The sequence below is a fragment of the Archocentrus centrarchus genome, chromosome 5 (genome assembly GCF_007364275.1).
Source record: "Archocentrus centrarchus isolate MPI-CPG fArcCen1 chromosome 5, fArcCen1, whole genome shotgun sequence".
NCBI classification, from domain to species: Eukaryota; Metazoa; Chordata; class Actinopteri; order Cichliformes; family Cichlidae; genus Archocentrus; species Archocentrus centrarchus.
Genome location: NC_044350.1, coordinates 33,480,189 through 33,502,958, shown reverse-complemented (window position 1 = coordinate 33,502,958; position 22,770 = coordinate 33,480,189). Strand labels below are relative to the sequence as shown.

Here is a 22,770-nt window from a genome sequence, read left to right as displayed (position 1 = left end):
CACAAATATGCCATTAAAGACATAAAACAGATGTTCCTTTAACTCACTCTGAACCTCAAATCTAATAATTTTGTCATTTGAAATGGTGCTGCTCTCTGACTTTGTGGGCCTGCAATGAGATACGATGAGGTGAACCCAGTGCTCTCAGACAACTAGTGATATAGTGGATAATGTCACAACATTTGGCACAAAAAAACCACAAAATGGTCAAATCTCTTGAAATGCAAGATGTTCTTCTGTTGGCAATAAAGTTTGTAGCGGGGCGCCGCCACATGCCATCTGCTCATTTATGGTCTGGCTAAAGCCCCAGTTGGTAACTTCCACTTAAGATGCTATTTCTCATTACGAGCAGAAATCACGCCCTCCCCTCTTTTCTCTTTCATTTTATGATAGTATAAAACAAAATAACAGTTTGGCAGTTGTGATGACATCACTGATTAGATCATCATCATCTTAACCTTATGTCGCTGCAGTGACATAATGTGCAGCAGCATCCAACAGAGAAGTCTGCCTTTGCTTAATTGCTGAGGAAAAAAAATAAATAAAAAAGAGCTATACTTGACCATTCCAGAATAGTTTTTCTGGGTAATGTCAAGCGAGCAGCAGTATTTGAGCAGACTCTTAGCAGCATCATGAAATTCTACAATGGCTACATTTGTTATAGACACACTCCTTTTATAAACTTTGTGTTAGATCTTCTGTTACTACTTAGTAACCTTGCATGACACAAATGAAAACTCCAAACTGAGAAAGCCCATTTTTCTCTGATAAAATCACAATATTATATAAGGCAGATCCCTCACGTGTGAGTACTGTAGATTCATGGGAGCTTATGGCCTTGCAATGAACACTGAAATAATCTTACCCGTATTTCAGGTCAAAATGAGTAAAAACGGCTCTTTAAAGTGCTTGTTGAAGTTGGAACAACACTCTGAGTCCAGCCAGTTGTCAGGAGAGCGGTTGGTGTGTTTTTCTGTACTGTGGTGGTGCTTTCATACAGAGTGTACTGTATAAAAGCAGTTCAACCCAGTATAAATGAGATGGGGCGTCTGTGTGAGCATGCATGTGTCTGGATGTGTCTTCCAGTCGGAGTCTCTGTATTTAAATAGAATTATTGCAAGCTGGTGGAGTGTGTGAGTATTTGGGCCAGTTTCACTAGATACAAGTTTATGCTTCATCACCACTTACAGTATGTCTTCCATATGTCAAGAAATGAAACTGTCCTTTTGTTTGTGTGTGTGTGTGTGTGTGTGTGTGTTACAGGTCTAGTGGGTGGTCCAAAGTGTTGTTATTGTCCTCTGGATCATCATTTGCAAGTGGGTTGCGGCTGATCACCAACTCCAGTCTGTCTCCTGCCTCTGTGATGAGAGGCACAGCCAGGCAACAGTCGAAGTCTCTCGTCCTGACGTGGTTCACCTGGACAAAGACAGAAAGATGAAGACAATGATTACTTACTGGTAATTTGAACTATTTGTTATATTTTGTAATCTAGTAAACAAAGGCAGAAAACAAAGTGCTGCTGAAGGTTAAAGAAGAAATCCAATCCTGGATGTGGCTCGTTTCAAACTCATTTGAACCAGCCTGTACACTGCACTGGCCTTCCTGTTTAACTATCTGATGATGCTTTTTAAGTTTATCTACTTAATTATTAGTTCATTAATTCAAAATGGAACAATATAAGGTTCATTCACATGAGAAATTATGATGTAGAATTGTTTTTCTAAATACTAAATTGAGGCTTAGGATATTAAAATGAGCAGGAATTATGAGTGTTCCTGGAGTAGAGTGAATTTTTGAGTGAGTTTTTTTCTTCTCAGCAGCAAACTATATTAGAATTAGGGATGCAACAACAGACTGATTATAATTATCACCACCTGCAGGATCCTGTCATAGGGTCTGAGTCCAGCTCTGTCAGCAGGGCCATCGGGTCTGATCATGTTGACATAAACACCTTTTTCCAAGAAGCCATCTGACACACTGAAGCCAAAGTCGTCGCTCTCTGGGTCCTTTATCACTGTTACCTAATAAAAGAAAACAGGGGTGTGAGGCTCAGGAATAAAATGTAATTGATTTTGTTTTTTTTAGTACCCTGTGCTCCTAATCAGGACAACAGGAAGAGCATTCGCATGACCAGTGTGATGAAACTGTCTCGCAGTAACATTTGAGTCCATCTGTTGCATCACTGCAGATGAGGCACAGATGGATTTAAGACCTGTAACCATGATAACTACACACAAACATAAAGAACATATGAACATATGAAATTTAGACAAAGACATGAGTCTAAATGTTACTGATAAATAACTAGATTAAAGTGTCTTCAACCAAAGAACTAAAATTTGACTAAAATATTCTTTAAACCAGACCGACAGCAGGTGCTAAAATAAACAGATTTTTATAAATATTCTGATATTCAGATCAGATTCTAACTGGTTTAAAAGCTCAAGCAAAAGAAAAATGCTCATTAAACGGGTCAGACAGAATAAATGCATACAAACTGACATTTCAGTTTAGAGTGAAATAAAACATTTTATAAACTGATCACCATGTAAACAACCTGATTACTTTCTGGCAGCGTCTGAGCTGAAAGTTTGTTTGTAATATAAGCTCCAAAGGAATTTAGAGGAAAACAATGAGAGATATCTGCTTTCATGGATCTGCCGTGTGCCACACAGCATCTGAGGAAGAGAAGTGGATGTGGATCCCTGCATGTAACAGCTGCCCAGTGATCCGAAATCAGATGATGGAGCATGTTTGCTCGGTCCGTCAGGGCCCCGAAGTAAATCTAAAAGTCTGGATGTTTTGCTCGCTTTCGATATTCAACCAGCTTAAACATTAGTGTTACACTTGGTAAAGCAGGGACCAAAAACCTGAATGAACTGGCAAAACTGCTAGCCAGAAAGGGAGGGGGGGGGGGGGGGGGGGCATTATTCAAGTTATGACACTAATGCTTTTCCTTCTATGCCAAGTCCAAATGTCTACCTTAAGTTTTCTTTTTTTTTGTAACAAGTTTTCTAAACACTTGAGCGCTAAGAGCAGTGTGAACTTAAATGACTAGATTGATGTTTTTGGTTGAACAGTATCTAATTACTGCCAGTTTATCTAATCTCATCAACATTTCATCCTAACCCACATCAATAAACACGTTGTGACCAGAGAGCGCTATGAACTCACTTTGTGCAGCTCGAGGGGCGTGGGGGAGAGAATTCCCTGCATCTCCTCTTTGATCCGACGGGACTCCCACGTTCTCTCCGATACTCTCAGTGAGGCCTTCGGCTTGGGCTCGTGGTGCAGGAGAGGAGATTGGTTATCTTGGTGCATGTGAGCCCCCTGGTGTAGGTGCAGCTCCTGGTTGAAATGGGCCTCCTCGTGCAGGTGTGAGTCTGAGTGGCAAAGAGGTGACATTTATAAAAAAAAATAAATAAATACATTTTCACTCTTTTTCACCAAACATTTAACAAACAGTCCTTCTATGCAAAACAGCAGACAGCATGTAAAATTATGCTTTACGTCATTTTTCTGGTTTTTTAGTCACTGGCCTTGGTGGAGTTGGGCCTCTTCGTGCAGGTGGGCTTCCTCGTGCAGGTGGGCGCCCTGATGGAGGTGTGCTCCCTGGTGGTGCAGATTGGCCTGGTGCAGGAAAGAATTTCGCCGCAATGGGCTCATCCTGCTGTGGCTCAGTATGGGCTCAGGTGGAGCCTTGTTGATGCCATCTACACCCAGACTGATGGCTGTGCCTGTCATGATGGACGCCTGCAATAGATTGCAACAAATTGAGTTTTACTGCTGCGCGACCACCTGCCTTTTGGAGACATCAAATGCTTGCCAGTGTGATTGTTTCACAAATATTCACAAGTTCAGGACAATGTGTAACTGGTTTATTTACTGTTACTTCAGTGTTGTGTACATAAAGCCAGATTTATAATGTCATGTTGGGGGGCTACAGCAGAGCTAAAAAGCCTGCAATCATAGCTGCTTTAGGCTACACATGCCACTGTTCAGTATAAAGACAAGGCAAATTAGTTATGAAGTGTATATACAGATACTGTCTTTCACTGCTTTAAAGCATGAAGTGAATAAAAGAATGCGACATGTACATCAAAGTAAAATGCAGATTAATCATGGTGTTACCGAAGGGTTAATAAAAACCTATGACAATATTCATGTTTGATGCTAATTCTACAGTTTAAGTCAGACATTTGTGCAAAAAATACCAACTAACCTCTATCTCTCTCAGCAGCTCTGACTGGCCACAGGTCTCCAGGTCCTCCAGAGCCTGACACCAGAAACTGTCTTCTGGATCCAACAGAATGCCATCTGGTTGCTGGCCAATAAATCTGTCTCACACACACACGCACATACACACACACAGACACATGCACACACACACACAAATAAATAAATATATATAAGTTTCCTCACCCATCTCACTGGGTGTTGCTGGTTACTATAAAAAAAGAAAACAATGCAAAACAAGAAACATTTGAGAAACATTTCATCTTCATGGATCTGTGTTTCGGTCACAGCTTGTATATTAGCTAAAATACAGGAAACAGTTGGTTACCTGATGAAAACACTGCAGTTTGCACAAGTGAGGAAATGAATTTCTAATAGCAACAAAGTAGCATCATCAATAAAGCTATTAAGAACACAGACTGCCTCTATATTGGTCATGTCTATTTGTTCTGGTTAAACGAGTAATCGTTTAAAACTGAATGTCCCTGACTAACAAGATTAATCCACTCACTGTTTTACTGATTTTTTCCCCTCACTATCTCTCTCTCTATCCACCTCCAGATCTGTTATGTAACTAACACGCTGACAAGCCTTAGCCTCCTGACTCATCACAGCTATGCACAGAGATACACACCGACAACTACTCCACATTCATAGTCGCACTGACTTCATGACTCAGGCTCTACAACAAAGTGTACCCTTCGCCATGAGCTCGTGGTGCTAATACTGGCACAATGAAACAGTGTTAAAGATGAAATCCTTTCCTGCAGAATATAAACTCGTGCATTTTGCAGCTCTGCAGTAGTGAAATCCTCAATCAACTGTGTCTATGAACCATAAAGAAACTATTACCCACGCCCACTGAACAATGTAAGGTAAACAGCAGTTAATTTGAGCCTTTGATAATATAATATATATTTTGTACCTGGACAGATAACTATCCCATGAAATAAACCCCCAGAGTTCTCAAAGTGTGGCCCATGACAGCTTGGTGAAGTTATAAAAAAAGGAGACTACGATTTATTTCATTAACTCAGAGTTCATTTCATTCTAAGATCAAATCGGGCACTCCTGCAGACACGAGTGTACACTAAAGTTTTTAACACTCCCAGTATAAATGAAACGATTCACAGCAGCCTTAACAGATTCATATATATGTAAGATGTAACTAAAAGTAACACTTAATACTTAAAATAGCCTCTATGCTGGCACCATTGCACTGCTAGGGAAGCTTTCTGCTTAATTAAGAAGAAAAAATATATATAAATGTGTGTGTGTGTCCTCTTTACTCTGTGAACTCCTAAACTAGACAAAAATATTTGTACACATTTTCATACAGGACTAAAAAAAAGCAAATTATAGCGTGCGCTAAAAACAATCACAACAAACAGATCTGAAGGTAAGAGATCAAACTGAGTCCAAACCCACCCTGGTGGTTTGTCCCAGTCATCCTCACTGAAGCCTCCATCACTAAACGGGTAGTTCTTCCGGCGTCCAGGAGGAGGCGTGGTGCTTCGCTGCTGCTTGGCGCTACGCCACTCATGTGGGTGTAGAGCCATACCAGCTGCTTGATGGGTGTAAGTACCTACAAGATGATAGACTGAACCATCTAAAGCCATTCTGGAGAAGACAGATGCTGAATTTAATAGTTTTTTTTTCCTTTTAAAGATTAAAGATACTTTAAACCACACAAAGAAATACAAGAAAGAGTGCTTTTAATATAAAGTGATTTCCATGAATGTCTTGCAGTGTTAAGTCATCCTGATATTTCACACTGTGTTCTCAATCACAGCTTACCCTGGCTGCCATATCCTGCATCCAGCCCTGAGCCATCCCATGACTCCATGGCAGAGTCCACACTGGGGATGGTTGTGGAGTAGAGCTCTGACAGCTTATTGGTTTGTTGGCTGTCCGTCAAATCGTCCTCCTCTGTATCACTGATCTCGTTTTCTGTTGTGTCCTCTACCTCTGCTGCCTTCCGGTCTTCTATATCTTGGGGGGGAAAGGGCAAAGATAATTTAAAGTCTAGATCTGATTACTAACTTGATAAAGTGCATACTACCTGTATACTTTTGAACACTTGAACATTAGATGCATGTAAAAGACAAAATGAAGGTGGAGCTGGTTAACTAACTGACCTTTTGACTGCATCTACTCAAAAACAGGTTTTAAATCAGACCTATTAAGATACAAGTTGCAACCAGCTAACCTGTTACCACTTATACAGGGCAAACATTTCATATACATTTTAAATGACAAGGTTTCGTGTTCTTTGTTACATTTTCAGTTCCTTTGACAGCATCGGTCCCCTGTATTTTCCTGTATCAAGACCGAAGGGGTTAAAATGGATATTTTTAATGGGTGTTTTTATGCTTACTGTCAAGCTGTTTTTTTATCTTCAGGGTGACCGTCTCTCCGGCCATCTGCAGCAGGTGGATGGCTTCACTCAGCGGCTTGCCTTTCAGACTGACGCTGTTGATGGCCAAGATTCGATCACCTACATGTATAGCCCCTGTCCTACATACGTGACAGGACACACACACACACACACACACACACGTACAGAAAGCAGAACTTAGTATCATCCCCACACAGTAAACAAAAAAAATGTTACATTTGATGTATGTAATTACTCAGGAACACTGTTAATTAGCATAAAGGGACCCTCCAGAGGTCCTGATAGCATTAAACACTGACCTAACAATTTATTTGTGCAAACATATTGTGAGATCCATACTATGTCAGCTATTTTAACAGCAATTTTAAAATTATAAGCAGTGTTAACCTTACATAACACCAAGCTTAATTTACAAAACTAGAGATGCACCAGTTGCAATTTTCTCGGTCATTCCAATTTCAAGTTTTCTAAGTTTTACCTGCCAATACAGATTTTTACCTATTCTGATTTTCTAAGACCTGTAATTGACAAAATATACAAACAATCATCAACTTTACTTAATCTGACATATTTTACCTTACCGAACAAAAGCAGTGCAACAGATTTCTATAACAAGATGTCAGTTACTTTCACTATTTTCCAATATCGTTAGCCTAATAGCATAATTGCCTAAGTCATATTTTGGCATATTTTGAGATACCTACCTAATTCTACTCTGCTAACAGTGTAGATTCATTTAGATAGATATCTCAATTTTGGCTAAAATATGACTTAGGCCATTATGCTATTAGGCTAACGATATGTTTATAACTTCACCAAATAACAAGACATTGACTCTTTTTGCTATTTCCCTCCTTTCCATCCATTGCATATACCGAGGCTCACACCGAGGCTGCTGCCCTGCGGATGAGTTTTAGATCGCTTTGGTCACTTTTCCTTTGTTAGCTTCCTTAAAATGTCCATGTTCAGCAGGATGAAGATGACTGAAGTGTCTGACTAGGCTTGCTGTCACAAATATTTTTGTGGGTTGTAATCGCACATACGTGAGGCTGACTGGTGCATGTATGTACAGACAGTTATAATCTAATGGAGGACAATTTATTGTGAACTTGGGCTGCAGCACCACAGTGGTATTACCAGTGTCTACATTTCATGTTTTTAGGGAGGCTTTTTGGCCTTTATTTTATTACTTTATAATTAAAACCACAATTAATTAAAGCTAGAGAAATGTGTGTTAAGAAAATTATTTACTTTGGCTCCATGGTTTTCAAAATAATGTAGGGCACAGGACTGTATAAAAAAAATACTATAACAATGGTCTGCATTTGCACAATGTTACTATCAATTTATATAAATGTATTTAAATAAGATCTGAATCTTTCATGTTCATACAAAAGTAAGATAAACAACTATATGACTGGACTAAGGTCAGAACAAGGTGACTCTGGAAAGAATAACACTGACGCCCTTTAACATCATTATCACTTTCTAGAGCATAAAGCCCTGTTAAAAATCCTTTATCTTTTGGCTTCATTTGACAGAGATCATTTTTTCAAAGTCTCTCACACTGGCTTTTGAAACCATTTATTAAATGTACATACTTACATATTTAAATGTAGAAGTATAAGCAATTTAAGTTGGAGAAATGTATGTTTTTTGAGAAAGCATAGCACATAAGGTTTTCTGCTCTTTTTGTTGCTTCAGGAGGCTTCGGTGATTTGCAGTAATCAATGCAACCATGAATTCTGCTCTCTACCAGAAAATCCTGAAGGAGAATGTCCATCAGATCAGACCACTGTGCCCTGAAGCTCAAGCACACTGGGGTTATGCAGCAGGACAATGATCTAAAACACACCAGCAAGGCCACTGGTCAAAGTCCAGACTTAAATCAGAGTGGAGATGCTTTAGTATGACCTTACACACACCATTTATGTTAAAAAATCCTCCAGTGTGGTTAAATTAAAACAATTCTGTAAATAAGAGTGGGTCACAATTCCTCCACAGCGATGTGAAAGACTTGAGCCAAGGGTGGCACACCTTTGGTTGGTTGAACAGAATGAAATCACCTGACCAGTTCAAACTGGGTCAGTGTGAGATGCAGCAGAGTTGTTATCGTCTGTATTCCTGCACTTTCCTCTGTATCAAGCTGCACCAAGTTTATTTGTAGAGTGCTTTTAGCCAACAGGTCTGAGTGCTTTATCGACAACAGTTTAGAATGGGAAATAGAACAATTACATCACAGACTCTGAGAAATGGGGTTATAGTGTGTGTGTGTGCGTGTGTGTGTATTTGGAAGTGGGAAAGGAGTACGCTGCCTCTGTGGGCGTATTTTAAAGGCAATAACACGTGAGCCTGTTATAAAACCTGGAGGTGCTGTGTGGTGGACTGGATGTAAGCTGAATTCACCAATGGACGTTTGTGACTCAGGAAAAACATTATGTCATCTTTTGCTGAGTCTTGCTTTGGATACTGGCTGCAATACCATCTCATGTTTCGCATCATCTCATCTGTCATCACCGTGTCAAATGGCACCTCCTGCACACTTGGCTTCTGGTGCAGAATCACTCTATTTACGCCCGTGTTTTTCTACTATTTCTCCACCCCACTAATATGCTGGTCTAAACTTCCTTAATTGTTCTCAGTTGAGTTAAAGTTTCTGCATCTTTCACTGTGATAGCACAAAATATCAAAAGATTTTATTTATTTTTTAAAAAGGTCTGGGGACCTTTCCGAGGTTTTACCCCCTCCTCTCACACTATGACAGCTGGGATGGGCCCCAGCACTCAGGCTGACAAAGAGTCACAGCTCTGTTGATCCAAGTATTCCTTTAACCTTAACTAGTAATGACCTAAAATGTCATTTGTGAAGAAATTCATTAACCATTAGAGAAAAAAAATACTCATAACTATCTCAAAGACGTATGTTTATGTTTAACTACTCGCAATGCTACTGGTATTTAATCAGACTCTGATCATCTCTGATTGATCTTCCTAAATTTGACTTGTGGTTCCTAGGATACTTAAGAGTAGAATGGGAGGCAGAGCCTTCAGCTTTCAGGCCCCTCTTCTGTGGAACCAGCTCCCAGCTTGGATTCAGGAGACAGACACCCTCTCTATTTTTAAGATTAGGCTTAAAACTTTCCTTATTGATCAAGCTTATAGTTAGGGCTGGATCAGGTGACCCTGAACCCTCCCTTAGTTATGCAGCAATACACCTAGGCTGCTGGGGGGTTCCTATGATGAGTATTTATTTTTCACTCACCTCTTTTCAGTCTCCGTTTGTTTATACACCACTCTGTCGCGTCCCTGTGACTATCTATCACCCTCCCTGAGCCTGGTTCTGCTGAAGGTTTCTTCCTGTTAAAAGGGAGTTTTTCCTTCCCACTGTCACCAAGTGCTGCTCATAGGGGGTCGTTTTGATTGCTGGGTTTTCCCTGTAATTACTGTAGGGTCTTTACCTTACAATATAATGTGCCTTGAGGTGGCTGTTAGAATAGAATAGAATAGAATAGAATAGAATAGAATAGAATAGAATAGAATACCTATATTGTCATTATGCAAAATGTACAATGAGATTGGATTGAGTTTGTAAATAAAATTGAACTGATCCTGAATTGGATAGGGAAAGAAAAAGGGTAGAGAGAAGGACTATTGGGTTGGTTTTACTTTTTGATGTACCATTTATAGGTGTACTGTTGTACCATTGTATAATATACCAAAACAAAACTATTAATGTCTGAAAATTACAGATGCACTGATTGTTTAGTTTTGTGTTTCGTTTTAGTGTCTCTGAGCAATTACTGATGGATCAGAAGCAGAAATATCTGATTCACTGTCTGATACATCTGATATTCACAACTGTGATTGTTCTGCTTGTTAGTAATGTGCTGTGTAATTGTAATGTGGCTGCCTTATAATACTAACACAATATCCTGTGGAGGTGTCTGCCATTTACTAGTTTTCATAGTTCTGCAAATCTTTGCAAAGACTTCATCTCTTCATTTTTGGAGATTCTATTGTTTTCTATTAAAATATCTCCACCGTGACCTGCCTAGCTCAGATGACACTGATGTGTTATGTAGTTACAGAGCAAAACAGAGATGTAGTGAGATATGCTGCCCAATACTCTGCCCAGAAATCTGGGGAATTTCATTTTGAGATTTGTTTACATGACAGTTATAGAAGATCATGTAACCTGGAGAAGAACTGGAAAAAATGGTGAGTGTATTATTAACAAAATTAAGGTCTGACTTTTAAAATTTAAAAAGAAAAAAAAATGGAAACCCGATTAATCCAAGAAAATTCCAAATAAATGGAAAACTTGAAAATGCAATACCTTCCATACTTCTTTACAACACAAAGTGGCAGCCTCGACTTCCCTGGAGAGATTTTGTGTGTTTGAGTGTGTACCTTTCTGCAAGGCCTCTCTTGGTTAGGCCTGAAATAGTGATGGGGTCAAAAGGCTCCTCTGTGCCAGAGATGGTGATACCCAGAGGGCCTCCGTAGCGCTTCAGTTCCACTGTGTATATGATGCTGCCTGATGTCTCCTGCTCATCTGACACACACACAAACACACACGTGCACACACATTATTCTAGTGTTTCAAGTCTGAGGAGTACATTATACCATCTGATGGATGCTTCTTATCTGATACAACAACACACACACACACACACACACACACACACACACACACACACACACACACACACACACACGCATAAAACACTTCAGGCTCACTAAGTGATACTGGATCGCATTACCTGCTCATTGAAAATGCACACACACACAAACACACTTCATTCTAGAAGTAGGTCAAAAAGCTTCTTGAGACGATACTGGTGAGGAAGACACAGTTTCCATGGTAACCAGGGAAAAGACTGCCGTGTCATCACAGAAACGAGTATGTCTGCATGTTATTCCTCATCACAAACACACACACACACGTCTGTGTGTGTGTGTGTTCGTGATTACAGTCTCATAATTGACTGTTATCCCCCCCCTCCCCGTCTGTTTACATCACATCATATGAGTTGAAAGTGTTTATGCATTCACACAACTACAAAAGGTAGAACTGTTAAAATGTGAATGTGACCATGCACAAGGGTCCTTAGATGGATTAGGACTCAGTCAGGCTTCTGTTTGTTGTAACCACAACACAGGAGAACATAATTTTATTCTACACATAAATGTTTGATTTATGTTTTAGTTTATAATATAGTTTTATTGTTTGACACTAGATTTGCCTGTTTCTGTTTTCAAATAGCTGTAAGTGCTCTATCTTGGATTCAGACCATTTTAGTTTTGTAGGTGTCTCAGCCTTTTGGACAATGGCTCCACCCTGTGGTCAAACGCCATTAGTACACGTCTCTTATCTAATAGCAGCTGAGCTAATGAACTGTGAACAAAACCTGTAACATCAGCTTCACTCAGACAGCCCTCTTTGCAGGTCTGAGATCTGTCCCTCAGTTATCACATTTACAAAAGCAACACTCAGAGAACGATAGTTACAAAAATACCTGAGTTGTCTTCATCTTTACGTATTTTTAATTTGACGAGTTCCTCACACTGCTGGAGGATCTGCTCCGCATCATCTTTGGAACAGTTTTCCAGTCGGATATTGTCAATAGCCAATAGCTTATCTCCAGGCTCCAGGGTTCCTGTTCTGGAGGCGAGAGTCAGAGAGAGCGAGAGAGAAGAAAGAGACAAAGGAGGGAGTGTTCATCAATCACTGAATTAATATCAGAGCTCATTGAACTCTGATCATTTAATATAACATTTAATATACTTTTAGGAGTATATGACATGCTCCTATGTATACAAATAGCTGTAAAATTAATACCCCGTCCTTTAAACAACAACAACACCAAAAAACAAAACATAAAATGTGCTAGCTTGGCCTTGAGCTGAACAGCTTCAGTCCACCTTGCTCTGCAAGTCTTTGAAACTCTAGATAATGCACATTGTTATATAAAACAGTAGTACACTTGTAGGTACACTTATTCAACTGAAACAAAAAAACAAATAAGTAATTAAAAAAGTAATTAAACAATGACAGTAGACCCTGTAAAGTACCTGTGAGCCATGCTCCCCTTCTTGATGTCAGAAATGATAAGGGGCTCTCCTGACTTCTTACTGGCTATGGAGGAAAATAACACTACAGTAAGAATTAGCAGCAGCAAGAACAATCAAGTAATAATTTAAAAAGTCAAATAATATCTCCCCTATACTCCTATCAGGGCAAAATGCCTGCTGGACCATTTGTGTCAATATCCAATATTTTGCATTCCCCTGTCGCTCAGGGTGAGCCCAGCAGCTCCGTGTCATTGTTAGCTGTGGACATTCAGACGTTCAGAAGATGGCGCTATCGCACCGTTCTCAGACACTGCCAGGCAGCAACCTGCCAAACACCACTTAAATTAAAAACTCTGATCATTCTTTGTCACTTTCATTTTGAGAAACAGCTATCCATACTTCAGAGTTGTGAAAATATGACTTAACTTGAGATTATTGTCAGAAATCATTTACATAGGAATAACTATAGAAAATCCCACGGGTCCCCCCCAATCGTCCGATAGCGCCGGTGTTGTGCCAAAAAGGGAACGTTTGCCAGAAAGTGACTGCCTGTGTTTAAACTGTTGTAAATGACTTGTTGACCTATAATCTGTGAAACATGCTTCAAACATATCTCTCATGAATGATATCAGGTCACAGCAGGAATCACAACAAATATAACATCACAGTTCCATAAAGATATCTGAAGTGGAAAAAAATGGACTGGACTGATTATAATGTGGGTACAATAACACAGAGTCACAAAGATATATATCTTATATAGAAGTCATTCATAAATCCTGTTGACTGCACTCTGTTTACCAATATAAGCAAAGACTTTACACACACAAGCACATAGAGACACTGGAAATCACTTTTTGGCACAACACCGGCCTGTGAAATTTTCCTGGCTAGAAGCCTGTCGTCACTCTCAATTTCTTTTATTACTGCGGCCCCCTGCAGTACCTTTGGGCCGCGGCCCACACTTTGGGAACCACTGCGCTATAGTATTGCGACTGAGTCTCTGCCGTATCGACTCAGTCGCTGCGTAGGACTCGTTTGCAGAAATAACAGAAATTCATTAAATTCATTAGAAAAAACAAACTAGAAAAGTGTTTTCAAATGAGCCAGTTTGATTCTAGTTTCTTGTTGTAAGAGCATTACTGAATTTCTGGAGTTTTTATGTTTTCAGTTATCTTCTTTAAAACCTATTTTATACATTTGAAATGCAAATATATGGCAGGAAACATGAGCTCTTGCTTGGTATGAACAAACATCAGAGACAGGCAGGCACGTGCAGAATATTACGCACAGTTTTGACCGCTGATGCCTGATCTAAAGAGGACTTAGAGAGTAAGAGAAAGAACTAATCTGTGCATAATTACTGTGATTCACAGTTGCATTTCTTCCAGTAGAAAAAGGGTGTATTTTCCACTGAGTATGTGCAACTGAGGCTCCCAAATACGTATACAAAAGCAGGTTTTCCCTGAGGATGTGGTGACAGCATTTTTACATGCAGTCAACCAGCAGCTAGAGATCGCTGCTCGATGCAGCAGACCTTCAGTATTAATTCCAAGCTACAGAGTAGACAATGACACATTAAATAACATTAAGTTAAGGATCAAGGTCCTAGACATCAAAAAAGCTCATATTTTCTTTAAAAAATCTCAATACAGTGGAGAATTAAAAAAAGAAAATAAGCATGGTCTGCTCAATTTCATCCACACTGCCTCCAGCACAGTTGCAGGGGCCAAGGTCGCGTCTTCAATCATGTTCTTTTTAAATATTTAAAAATGTGTCAGGTTCAGAGTTCTCCTGTCGCTGAGTTAATGCTACTTAAGATAACAGTGTGGTACACTAAAATATCCACACATTCCAGCCTTGGTGTAATTAAACAGTGAATGTAGGTCATTCCCAGTGAAGCTTTACAGATACTGTTAGCGTGTGATGAATTACTTTCTCCATAACCACTCTTGACTGGCAGAATAATACCAGCTCTTCTGGGTGAATGCTCAAGTACACACTTGGCATTTTTGATTATGAACCTCTGAACTATTTTAAATGCACTGTATGCACTGATCATTGCACCCGTGCACTCTAAACATCTTTTAGATGAGGTTCTGTGGACCTTGAAACATAACTTTATTACCATTTAGGCTCAAGAGCACACAGTGAGGTTGACCAGTGATGTTAGGAGATGATGCTCAGTTCATAGTCTGTATTTTTGTTCCACTCATAAGTATTTAATGGTGCTGAGAAAAGTCTTCCACAACAAACTAGAAAAACTAGACCTGACTTTGTGCACGGAAATACAGACTAACACCAATCTGCAAAGTTTAAAGCTCCACTTTCTCTTCTTCACTGTGGTGGCACCAGAGTAATCAGTAATTCAGATGTCCTAGACACTCCCAGGCCAGAAGAGATGTAATTTCTCCAGTGAGTTCTGGGTCTAGCCTTGGATCTCCTCCCAGCCTGGAGAATCTCCAAAGGAAGGTGCCCAGGAGGCAGCCTGATTAGATGCCTGAACTACCTCAGAGGATTTATTTTCATGAGCTCTACTGCTAGCTCCCTTAAAATTTTGGGATTTCTCCCCCTAATGTGGGGATTATACTAGGTTGTGAACACAGACACGCAGATGAGCAGCTATTCCTGTTATTCTGTGTTGAGGTCCACCTGAGTGCATGCACAGTTGTAGTGTCTGAGCCCAGCAGCTCTATGGAAAAATGTGATTTTGACTACTTGTATCTAGGATCTCATTAGAGCTCGTGACCATCGGTGAAGTTGGAACATAGGTGGACGTACTTCCTTCCAGCTCAACTGTCTCGACTCCACAATGTTCCACTGAAGTGAAGTTTAAAGTTTAGTAAAAATCATCACTGCAGCATCAAGATTGTCGTCAGCTGGAACTAAGTGGCTTAGATCGAACTGAGAAACAGTTCCATATTAACAGATTTACACAGGGCTGTACTAATAATGCTGAGCACATAGTGTAGGCCCAGTAGAATCAGAAAGACAAACATATCTATACCATTTCATAAACAATGTTGGAGTTTACAGCTTAGCTTCCCTGTGGCCTGGGTTACCATTTAAAAAAATGAATGTGGGTGGTCTGGTGATTTTTAAACATTCTGCCAGCAGCTGTTCAAAACAAAAAGCAGATCACGTGAAAAAATGTTTTAAGTGTGTGTGTTCCTACCACTGATGGTGAGCCCCAGCTCCACTCCTCTTTTCTTCGGCAGTTTGACGTGGAAAGTCCCACTGCTAGGCACCACTGATTCTGCAGCACAGACACAGCGTTCAGCACATGCAGAGAAACATAATAACAGTGACTGTAAATCCTCAGCGCTCGCCTTTAAGATTCATAATACTAACTCTACCATTAAAACAACTCAAACTATAAGCACAGCAACCACTTCAGACTTTCTAACACCTTACATGGATCTGCTGCTTCTCACTGCTTCTGCTCTGACACTACAGGTGAGATGAAAATAACTAAAAATAATTTATTTCCTAACAAATGACAATAATAAACAAAGAATATCAGCAATGAACATTAAAGCATTAGCTGTGCATCTGTCAGATTTCTTTCTGTTACAAGTCAAATATCACTTGGTGAATGTGTAGCATTCATGTTCAGGGCTAATGTCACCATATCTAATAAATGAAATTCTTTTTCTTTTATAGAATTATGAGCTTCATTTATTTCCTAATGACTTGCTGCCCATGCAACTCAATGAGCTGCAAAGAGCTCGATCAAACACTCAGTGTGTGGACAGGTGGTAAAAATGTCTGCTGTTTGAATATTCCCAAAGCTCTGAGTACTTAAACTGTAAAGTACTTTCCTTTATCATAAGCTCTTACTATACTCACTGGTGTAAACATGGATGGGTGGATGTATAAGATTTTAAGTTTAGAAACCTTTTACAGAGAAATCAAAACTAAAGACAAACAACTTCCTGCTTGAACGTGAGTATTTTTCACAGGGGTTAAAACCATATCAGTGGTTCCATGCTCTGCAGTGAAGAGCTCTACTTCACCAGCATATCCGCTCTGTGCAAATGTGTTTACATTTCCTTAGCAAACAAAACTATGTTTTAAATAGTATCTATTAAACATAAAAGTGTCTCTTCTGTGAAAAGGTTTTGAACCCTCTGACACAGCTGACAATGATTTGTTAACACCACAGGTAGCCCAAGCTGCCCAATAATAGCATAAAAATGGTAAAGAGGTAATACACCATGATGCAGTACATATCTGAGACTGTGTTCACAAACCTGCTACATCAAATTCTATTTCCAGTGTGACCTTATTGGTCAGTGCAGCATCTCGGAGAAGCTGATTGGCTTCCTCAAGAGTTCCGTCTTCTGTGGGGATTCCATTGATTGACAGGAGACGGTCTCCTACCTGCAGCAGGCCACACCTACAATAAAAATGAACATGGTGAAGTCAGAGCCTGGGTATCAAAATGTTTATGTTGAGACCTGAAATGCAAAACTCCCTTCAACGTCAGCTTAATAAAAATAAAAATAAAAACCCTACAGCCCTGATTTTGTTTTACCTGTGCAGAAAACTGCACTAGTTTCAAAACACGCAGTAAGGCTTTGTTTTAAAATCATTTCTCTCAGCTGTGTCTGTGATGCTCTGACGCAAAACTGCAGAAAACTGCAGAAAAACTAAAAAGCAATAAAACAATACTTTTTAATACTAATTTGTTATTTACACACATGGATCATGGTGAGCAACTGAGTTTTACTTAGCGGCATTAACCAGTAAATTTGAATGAGGTTTTCTTACTTTTAAAACAAAACAAAACAAAAGTGTTTACTGTGACATGAGTCACATTAATGATATTGTAGTGACATGTCAAAAGCACAACCTGATTATAAAAATATCACAAGCATACAGCAGTACTTCTGGTAGCACGAGGTGATAACCAGGAGCCTACAGAGGCCGCACAGGTAGTCCAACTCCTCCAGGATGGAACATCAATATGCGCCATTACCAGAAGCTGTGTCTCCCAACACAGTCTGAAGCGCATGGAGGAGAGCTGGACAGGGCCGTAGAAGGTCTTTAATCCATCAACCCATTGGTACCTGCTCCTTTGTGCAAGGACGAACAGGACAAGCACTGCCAGAACCCCCCAAAATGACCTCTAGCAGACCACTGGTGTAGATGTCTCTGACCAAACAATCAGAAACAGACTTCATGAAGATGGCCTGAGGGCCTGACCTCCTTTTCTCGGCCCTGTCCTTACTGCCCAGAACCGTGGAGCCCATTTGGCATTTGCCATAGAGTACTAGAACTGGCAGATGAAGTAGGTTCACCCTGAGCACATGTGACAGATATGAAAGGGTCTGAAGAAGCTGTGTAGCACATTATGCTGCCTGTAACATCGTTCAGCATCATGAGTTTGGTGGTGGGTCAGTGAGGGATGCATGGATCTCTACAGGCTAGGCAACGACACCCTGACTGCCATTAGGTATCGGGACACAATCCTTGTCAGACCCTATACTGGTGAGGTGGTTCCTGCTGGTCCATGACAATGCCCGGCCTCATGTGACAAGAGTATGCAGGCAGTTCCTGGAGGATGAAGGAATTCATGCCATTGACTGACCTAAATCCAATAGAACACCTCTGGGGCATTATGTTTCGGTCAATCCAGTGCAGCCAGTTTGCACCTCAGACTGTCCACAGCTAGCCAGCTGCATCATTTCTTTCACTTTTTGGGATGTCTTTGAATTCAGCTCTCTGCAGTTTGATCATTTTCATTAAAAAATGTGAAATCCTTTCATTCCTAACATATTACCCAGTCCAATTCAGTATAGATCTTCTATAGATATCAAGCATGATTTTTTTTCCCCCCTTTGCGATCTTATGTGTTTTCAAAGTGTTCCTTTAATTTTTTTGAGCAGTATATTTAATTTCCTCTGTGTTCCATAACCATGTATCATCAACACTGGAATTAAATACAAAGTATGTTTTTATAAGGCAAAACATCGTTTCCAGCCAGACTAAACAGTTTTAGGACTGAGATCTTAGAACTACTGAATTTTAAAAGTGTTGAGGTTTTTTCTTGCAGCTTTTTTTCAAAGTTCTGCTGTCATTAGGTTCCTAGCTGTGAGATAAAATTGGGAGACAGACTTGATATATGCAAAAAAGTATATAAAAAAGTACATATACACACCATACAGTACATAACTACTAAAAAATAAAAAATAGGAAAAATAGGTGGGGGATGCCGTGGCGGCTAGGTAGGGGCTCCATTTTACGTCTGCTGTGTTATCTCCTGGCTCAGGGTGGAGTGGCGATTGATTCTGGGTGGGGGTTTATGGGTCCTGCCTGCTTGTCTTTGTGGCTCTCCCTGTCCCTTGATTCACCCCTTGTGTGCAGTGGTGGCGTGTGTGGTGTGGGCCTGATGCTCCATCCCTGCGCCTGGCCCTCTAGGGCAGGGTGAGTACCATTTGCTCATTTTTTTTCCCACCACACCACCTGGTTTTGTTTTTTTATCCTCGTTAAAGTGTTTGCTACCTTGATTTTATTGAGATGTTTTTCACTGCCTTTGAAGGGTTGGGGCACACACACAAAAAAGGGGGCTAATGATGTATCAGAAGAACACCAGGTGACAGGTGTCTCTAGGACACCAGGCAATAGATTCCCAAGGCCCTTATAAAAAATAAATAAAATAAAATAAAAAACTGAGGCTTTTTCATTGAACTTGCAGTTTTATTTCAAAGCTCTGCTGTCATTATGGAGTGGTTAAACTCTGAGGTTCTCCAGTTATTTGGTTATAAGGACAATTCACAGGAGCACTATCCAAACAGCTCACTCAGGCTGTACACTACACTCAGTATTATGTTTACAAAAGCTGTCAGTGTCTACTGCCTGAAATAAAGCCTGTTTGTCTCGCTATTGTCTGTGCCTGTTTAATACGCTTACCTTCGGGGTCAAAATGGTCCCAAAGGGAGAATAAAAATTCAAGCATTTATGTTTACCAACTGTCAGTAGGTGCCCTATGTGGGTTTTTTTTCCCCTTCAATTCGTTTTACAGACAGATGACAGGAGAAGAAGCTTATGACTCCCCACTGTGTTACATATCACATTATTTTTAGATACTGTGGCTTTTATGCGGCTGTTTAGCTATTATTTCCAAAATACACCAACCCTGGCTCCTCATTAAGTAAATGACTGTTGGAATGAAATCAAAGCACACGACCTGTGACTATTAAAATCAGGAATTATGTACCTTTTCTGCTCATAGATTCTCCTGTGATTTTATGTGTTACTGCTTTTTTCAGAGTTGAAGCAATTTCAGAGGACGACAGTGGGGTTTAAATGGACTTCCTCACACACAGTCTAGTAAGCCTCTGATGCCCCTGCCTAACAGAATAAGACAGCTCATGCAGTGAGCTTCTGAAACAATTACAAACAAAAGCAATATGTGGGTAAAGCAAAGGCAGGTAACACATTTTGGCTGAGTTACATGTGGGACTTTGAAACACAAAACTGGCTATAGATCTATTAAAAATAAATATTGAGTGCATTTAATTAATTATTGATAATAATTGGAAGATATTTCTAACAGCAGCCACACAAAGGCTGCCAGGATTTGTTTATTTTGATATAGATTATTGGTCCACTCGACTAAAATAAAAGTCATGTTCCTTTTTGTTATGAAATTATAGCATTCAAATTATTGAAATTATTAGTTATCCTCTTCTAAACCAAGGAGACGTGAAAATGAAGTGTTTTTGTCTCACCATCGTGTAGTTGGTAGCCTTTAGATTTTCAGGTCATGCAGGTTTTTCTTTAATCTGAATGTAACACACATACACAGATGAGTCACTGCATCTTCCATTAAGTGAGTGGGTGGCTTGTATTAATATATAGTCAGACATCTTCATTATGATTTGAGGATAAAATGGTCTGCCATAGCTCTCACTCCTCATATTCTCTCCTCCATTTCCCATTAATTGTTCAAAGACTGTCTCACCATCGTATCAGTCCTAATAATTTACTTTACATCACTGCTTACCTTCTAACCTGAACTGAAACCAAATGATAAAAGGTGTTTTCATAATGATGGTGTAGGGGGGTAAAATAATGGCGCTTGTGCGTGTTCATAACCAGATTTAATATGCACGCTAAATTTAATCAGCATCATAAATCTCTGTTTAATCCACTGGGTTGATCACCTGTCATATTTAACAACGCTCTCAGATTTACATCATCAGGATTCCAAGTTAGGATACGAATGGCTGCTTAGTCAGATTTGCAGAGTTTCTAAATTCAGCAGCAATTCCAAGTTTCAGTTATTACAATGACTAACGAGCTTCAAACTGCTGTTCGATAAGTGACCCATTTCTTTCCTGCTCTCTTGTGTAAAAGCTGCTTTATTCTGTTGCCTTTGGTGCCTTTTGTTACCTCACCAGTGGATGACCTTCCATTTTAATTGTTCACTGTGTATTTGCAATTTTACACTAAAAATGAAATGTACTTTTTTAAATGTTCATCTGTATGTAAGGCGCTTTCACTTGGTGGTTTGGAGAGTATATATCAATTGCTGGCAGATGACTGTTTTAATATTACTCTATGCCGTTTTCATTAGGGGCCAAACGAAGCAAGAAAAGTACTGCAACATGACTAGTTTTGCTGATTTGAAATATGGGCAATAAGGGTTATTTTCTGGCCCCTTTCCATTTCAGAACTAAACATTAAATGTAGAAAACCTTTAGTGCTGCAATATACATATTTTAAATGATACTAAATGGTCTAACATTTACAAAACAAGTCTTCCAGCATTAGCAGCACTAATGGAAAATAATTACAGGTTAAAACCTTAAAGGAACCCCACTGGTCGCTGCTGCACAAGACTTATAGTTTTAAAGGCTATAAGTTGTAATTCAGGATGGTGTAAAGGGGTTTATTTGGATTCACACTGTCAAGCGGAAAGAAAGGTACTTATTGATTCCTCCAGAGTGGGCAAAGGGAAGCTAGCTAATTAGTGTTGTTAGTGTGGGCGCTAATGGAGTAGGGAGTATGGCCTCAGGGTCCCGAAACACACCCAGCACTTAGAGAAGCTGATAATATGATGGAAACATCAATCAGTGGATGCGGACATATACACACCATCACGCTGTAGACAACTAAGAACAGAGACTTAAATGAAGTTGTGACCAAATTACAGAGTAACAGACTCACACATACTTCAGAAAACCCTACCTACGCTCATGCACACAAATTCTTCAAAATATTTAAACACCCACACATAATACACAGCCAAGCAAAGCTGTTAATACACTACAACATCAGTCTAACACACCCACCCACACCAACACTGACATTCAAACACACACACACAGGAAAGCAAAGTAAAGCTCTGTTAATGTAGCATTAAAGTCAGCATCTGTCCTCACAAAAACAGAAAGCCATTTGTACAGTTGTTGCACAACTCTAAAAAAAATGTACACAAATACGAGTGAGCATCCTGTTACAAAGCTTTCAAATAACACACCTACACTATACTACGCTGTACCTGTGAGGACCGTCACTGGCTCTGTCTACCAGTATTATATTAATCTCACCTCAAAGCATGTTTAGACCTGCTTTTATAGGAAGTGTTCCCATTTTGGAAGTCTGTTTCTCACTGTTGTAGCATTTTTTTAAACTTTGCAGTTTATCTCGACATGCAAAACAGACATTCAATTCAATTTCAATTTAATTCAATTTTATTTATATAGCACCAAATCACAACAAACAGTCGCCTCAAGGCGCTTTGTATTGCGGGTAAAGACCCTACAATAATACAGAGAAAACCCAACAGTCAAAACAACCCCCTATGAGCAGCACTTGGTGACAGTGGGAAAGAAAAACTCCCTTTTAACAGGAAGAAACCTCCATCAGAACCAGGCTCAGGGAGGGGGGGGTCATCTGCTGTGACCAGTTGTCGCGACATTGTGTTTGGAGTTTTCATGTGTTATCTCCAAAATCCAAAGACATGCATATTAGGTATGAGTAGTGGAAATGCACAAAAATACAAAAAAAGGAGAAAATATTTCAACATTTTATACTGTTGTACAGGTGCTA

General features: G+C 39.7%; 1 protein-coding gene across 1 annotated transcript in view; it reads right to left on the bottom strand.

Moving 5' to 3' along the window:
- Positions 1-735: 735 nt before the first annotated feature.
- Positions 736-22,770, bottom strand: part of grip2b (glutamate receptor interacting protein 2b) — a 248,899-nt gene continuing 226,864 nt past the window's right edge. The window contains exons 13-25 of the mRNA XM_030729393.1: positions 16,962-17,107; positions 15,884-15,964; positions 12,709-12,772; positions 12,153-12,298; positions 11,044-11,188; positions 6,614-6,753; positions 6,034-6,228; positions 5,665-5,821; positions 4,223-4,337; positions 3,540-3,753; positions 3,175-3,383; positions 1,875-2,021; positions 736-1,416 (exon numbers count right to left, since the gene is read on the bottom strand). Coding sequence (XP_030585253.1) covers positions 1,258-1,416; positions 1,875-2,021; positions 3,175-3,383; positions 3,540-3,753; positions 4,223-4,337; positions 5,665-5,821; positions 6,034-6,228; positions 6,614-6,753; positions 11,044-11,188; positions 12,153-12,298; positions 12,709-12,772; positions 15,884-15,964; positions 16,962-17,107 — 1,918 coding nt within the window. The 3' untranslated portion in view covers positions 736-1,257. The remainder of the gene's footprint in view (positions 1,417-1,874; positions 2,022-3,174; positions 3,384-3,539; positions 3,754-4,222; positions 4,338-5,664; positions 5,822-6,033; positions 6,229-6,613; positions 6,754-11,043; positions 11,189-12,152; positions 12,299-12,708; positions 12,773-15,883; positions 15,965-16,961; positions 17,108-22,770) is intronic.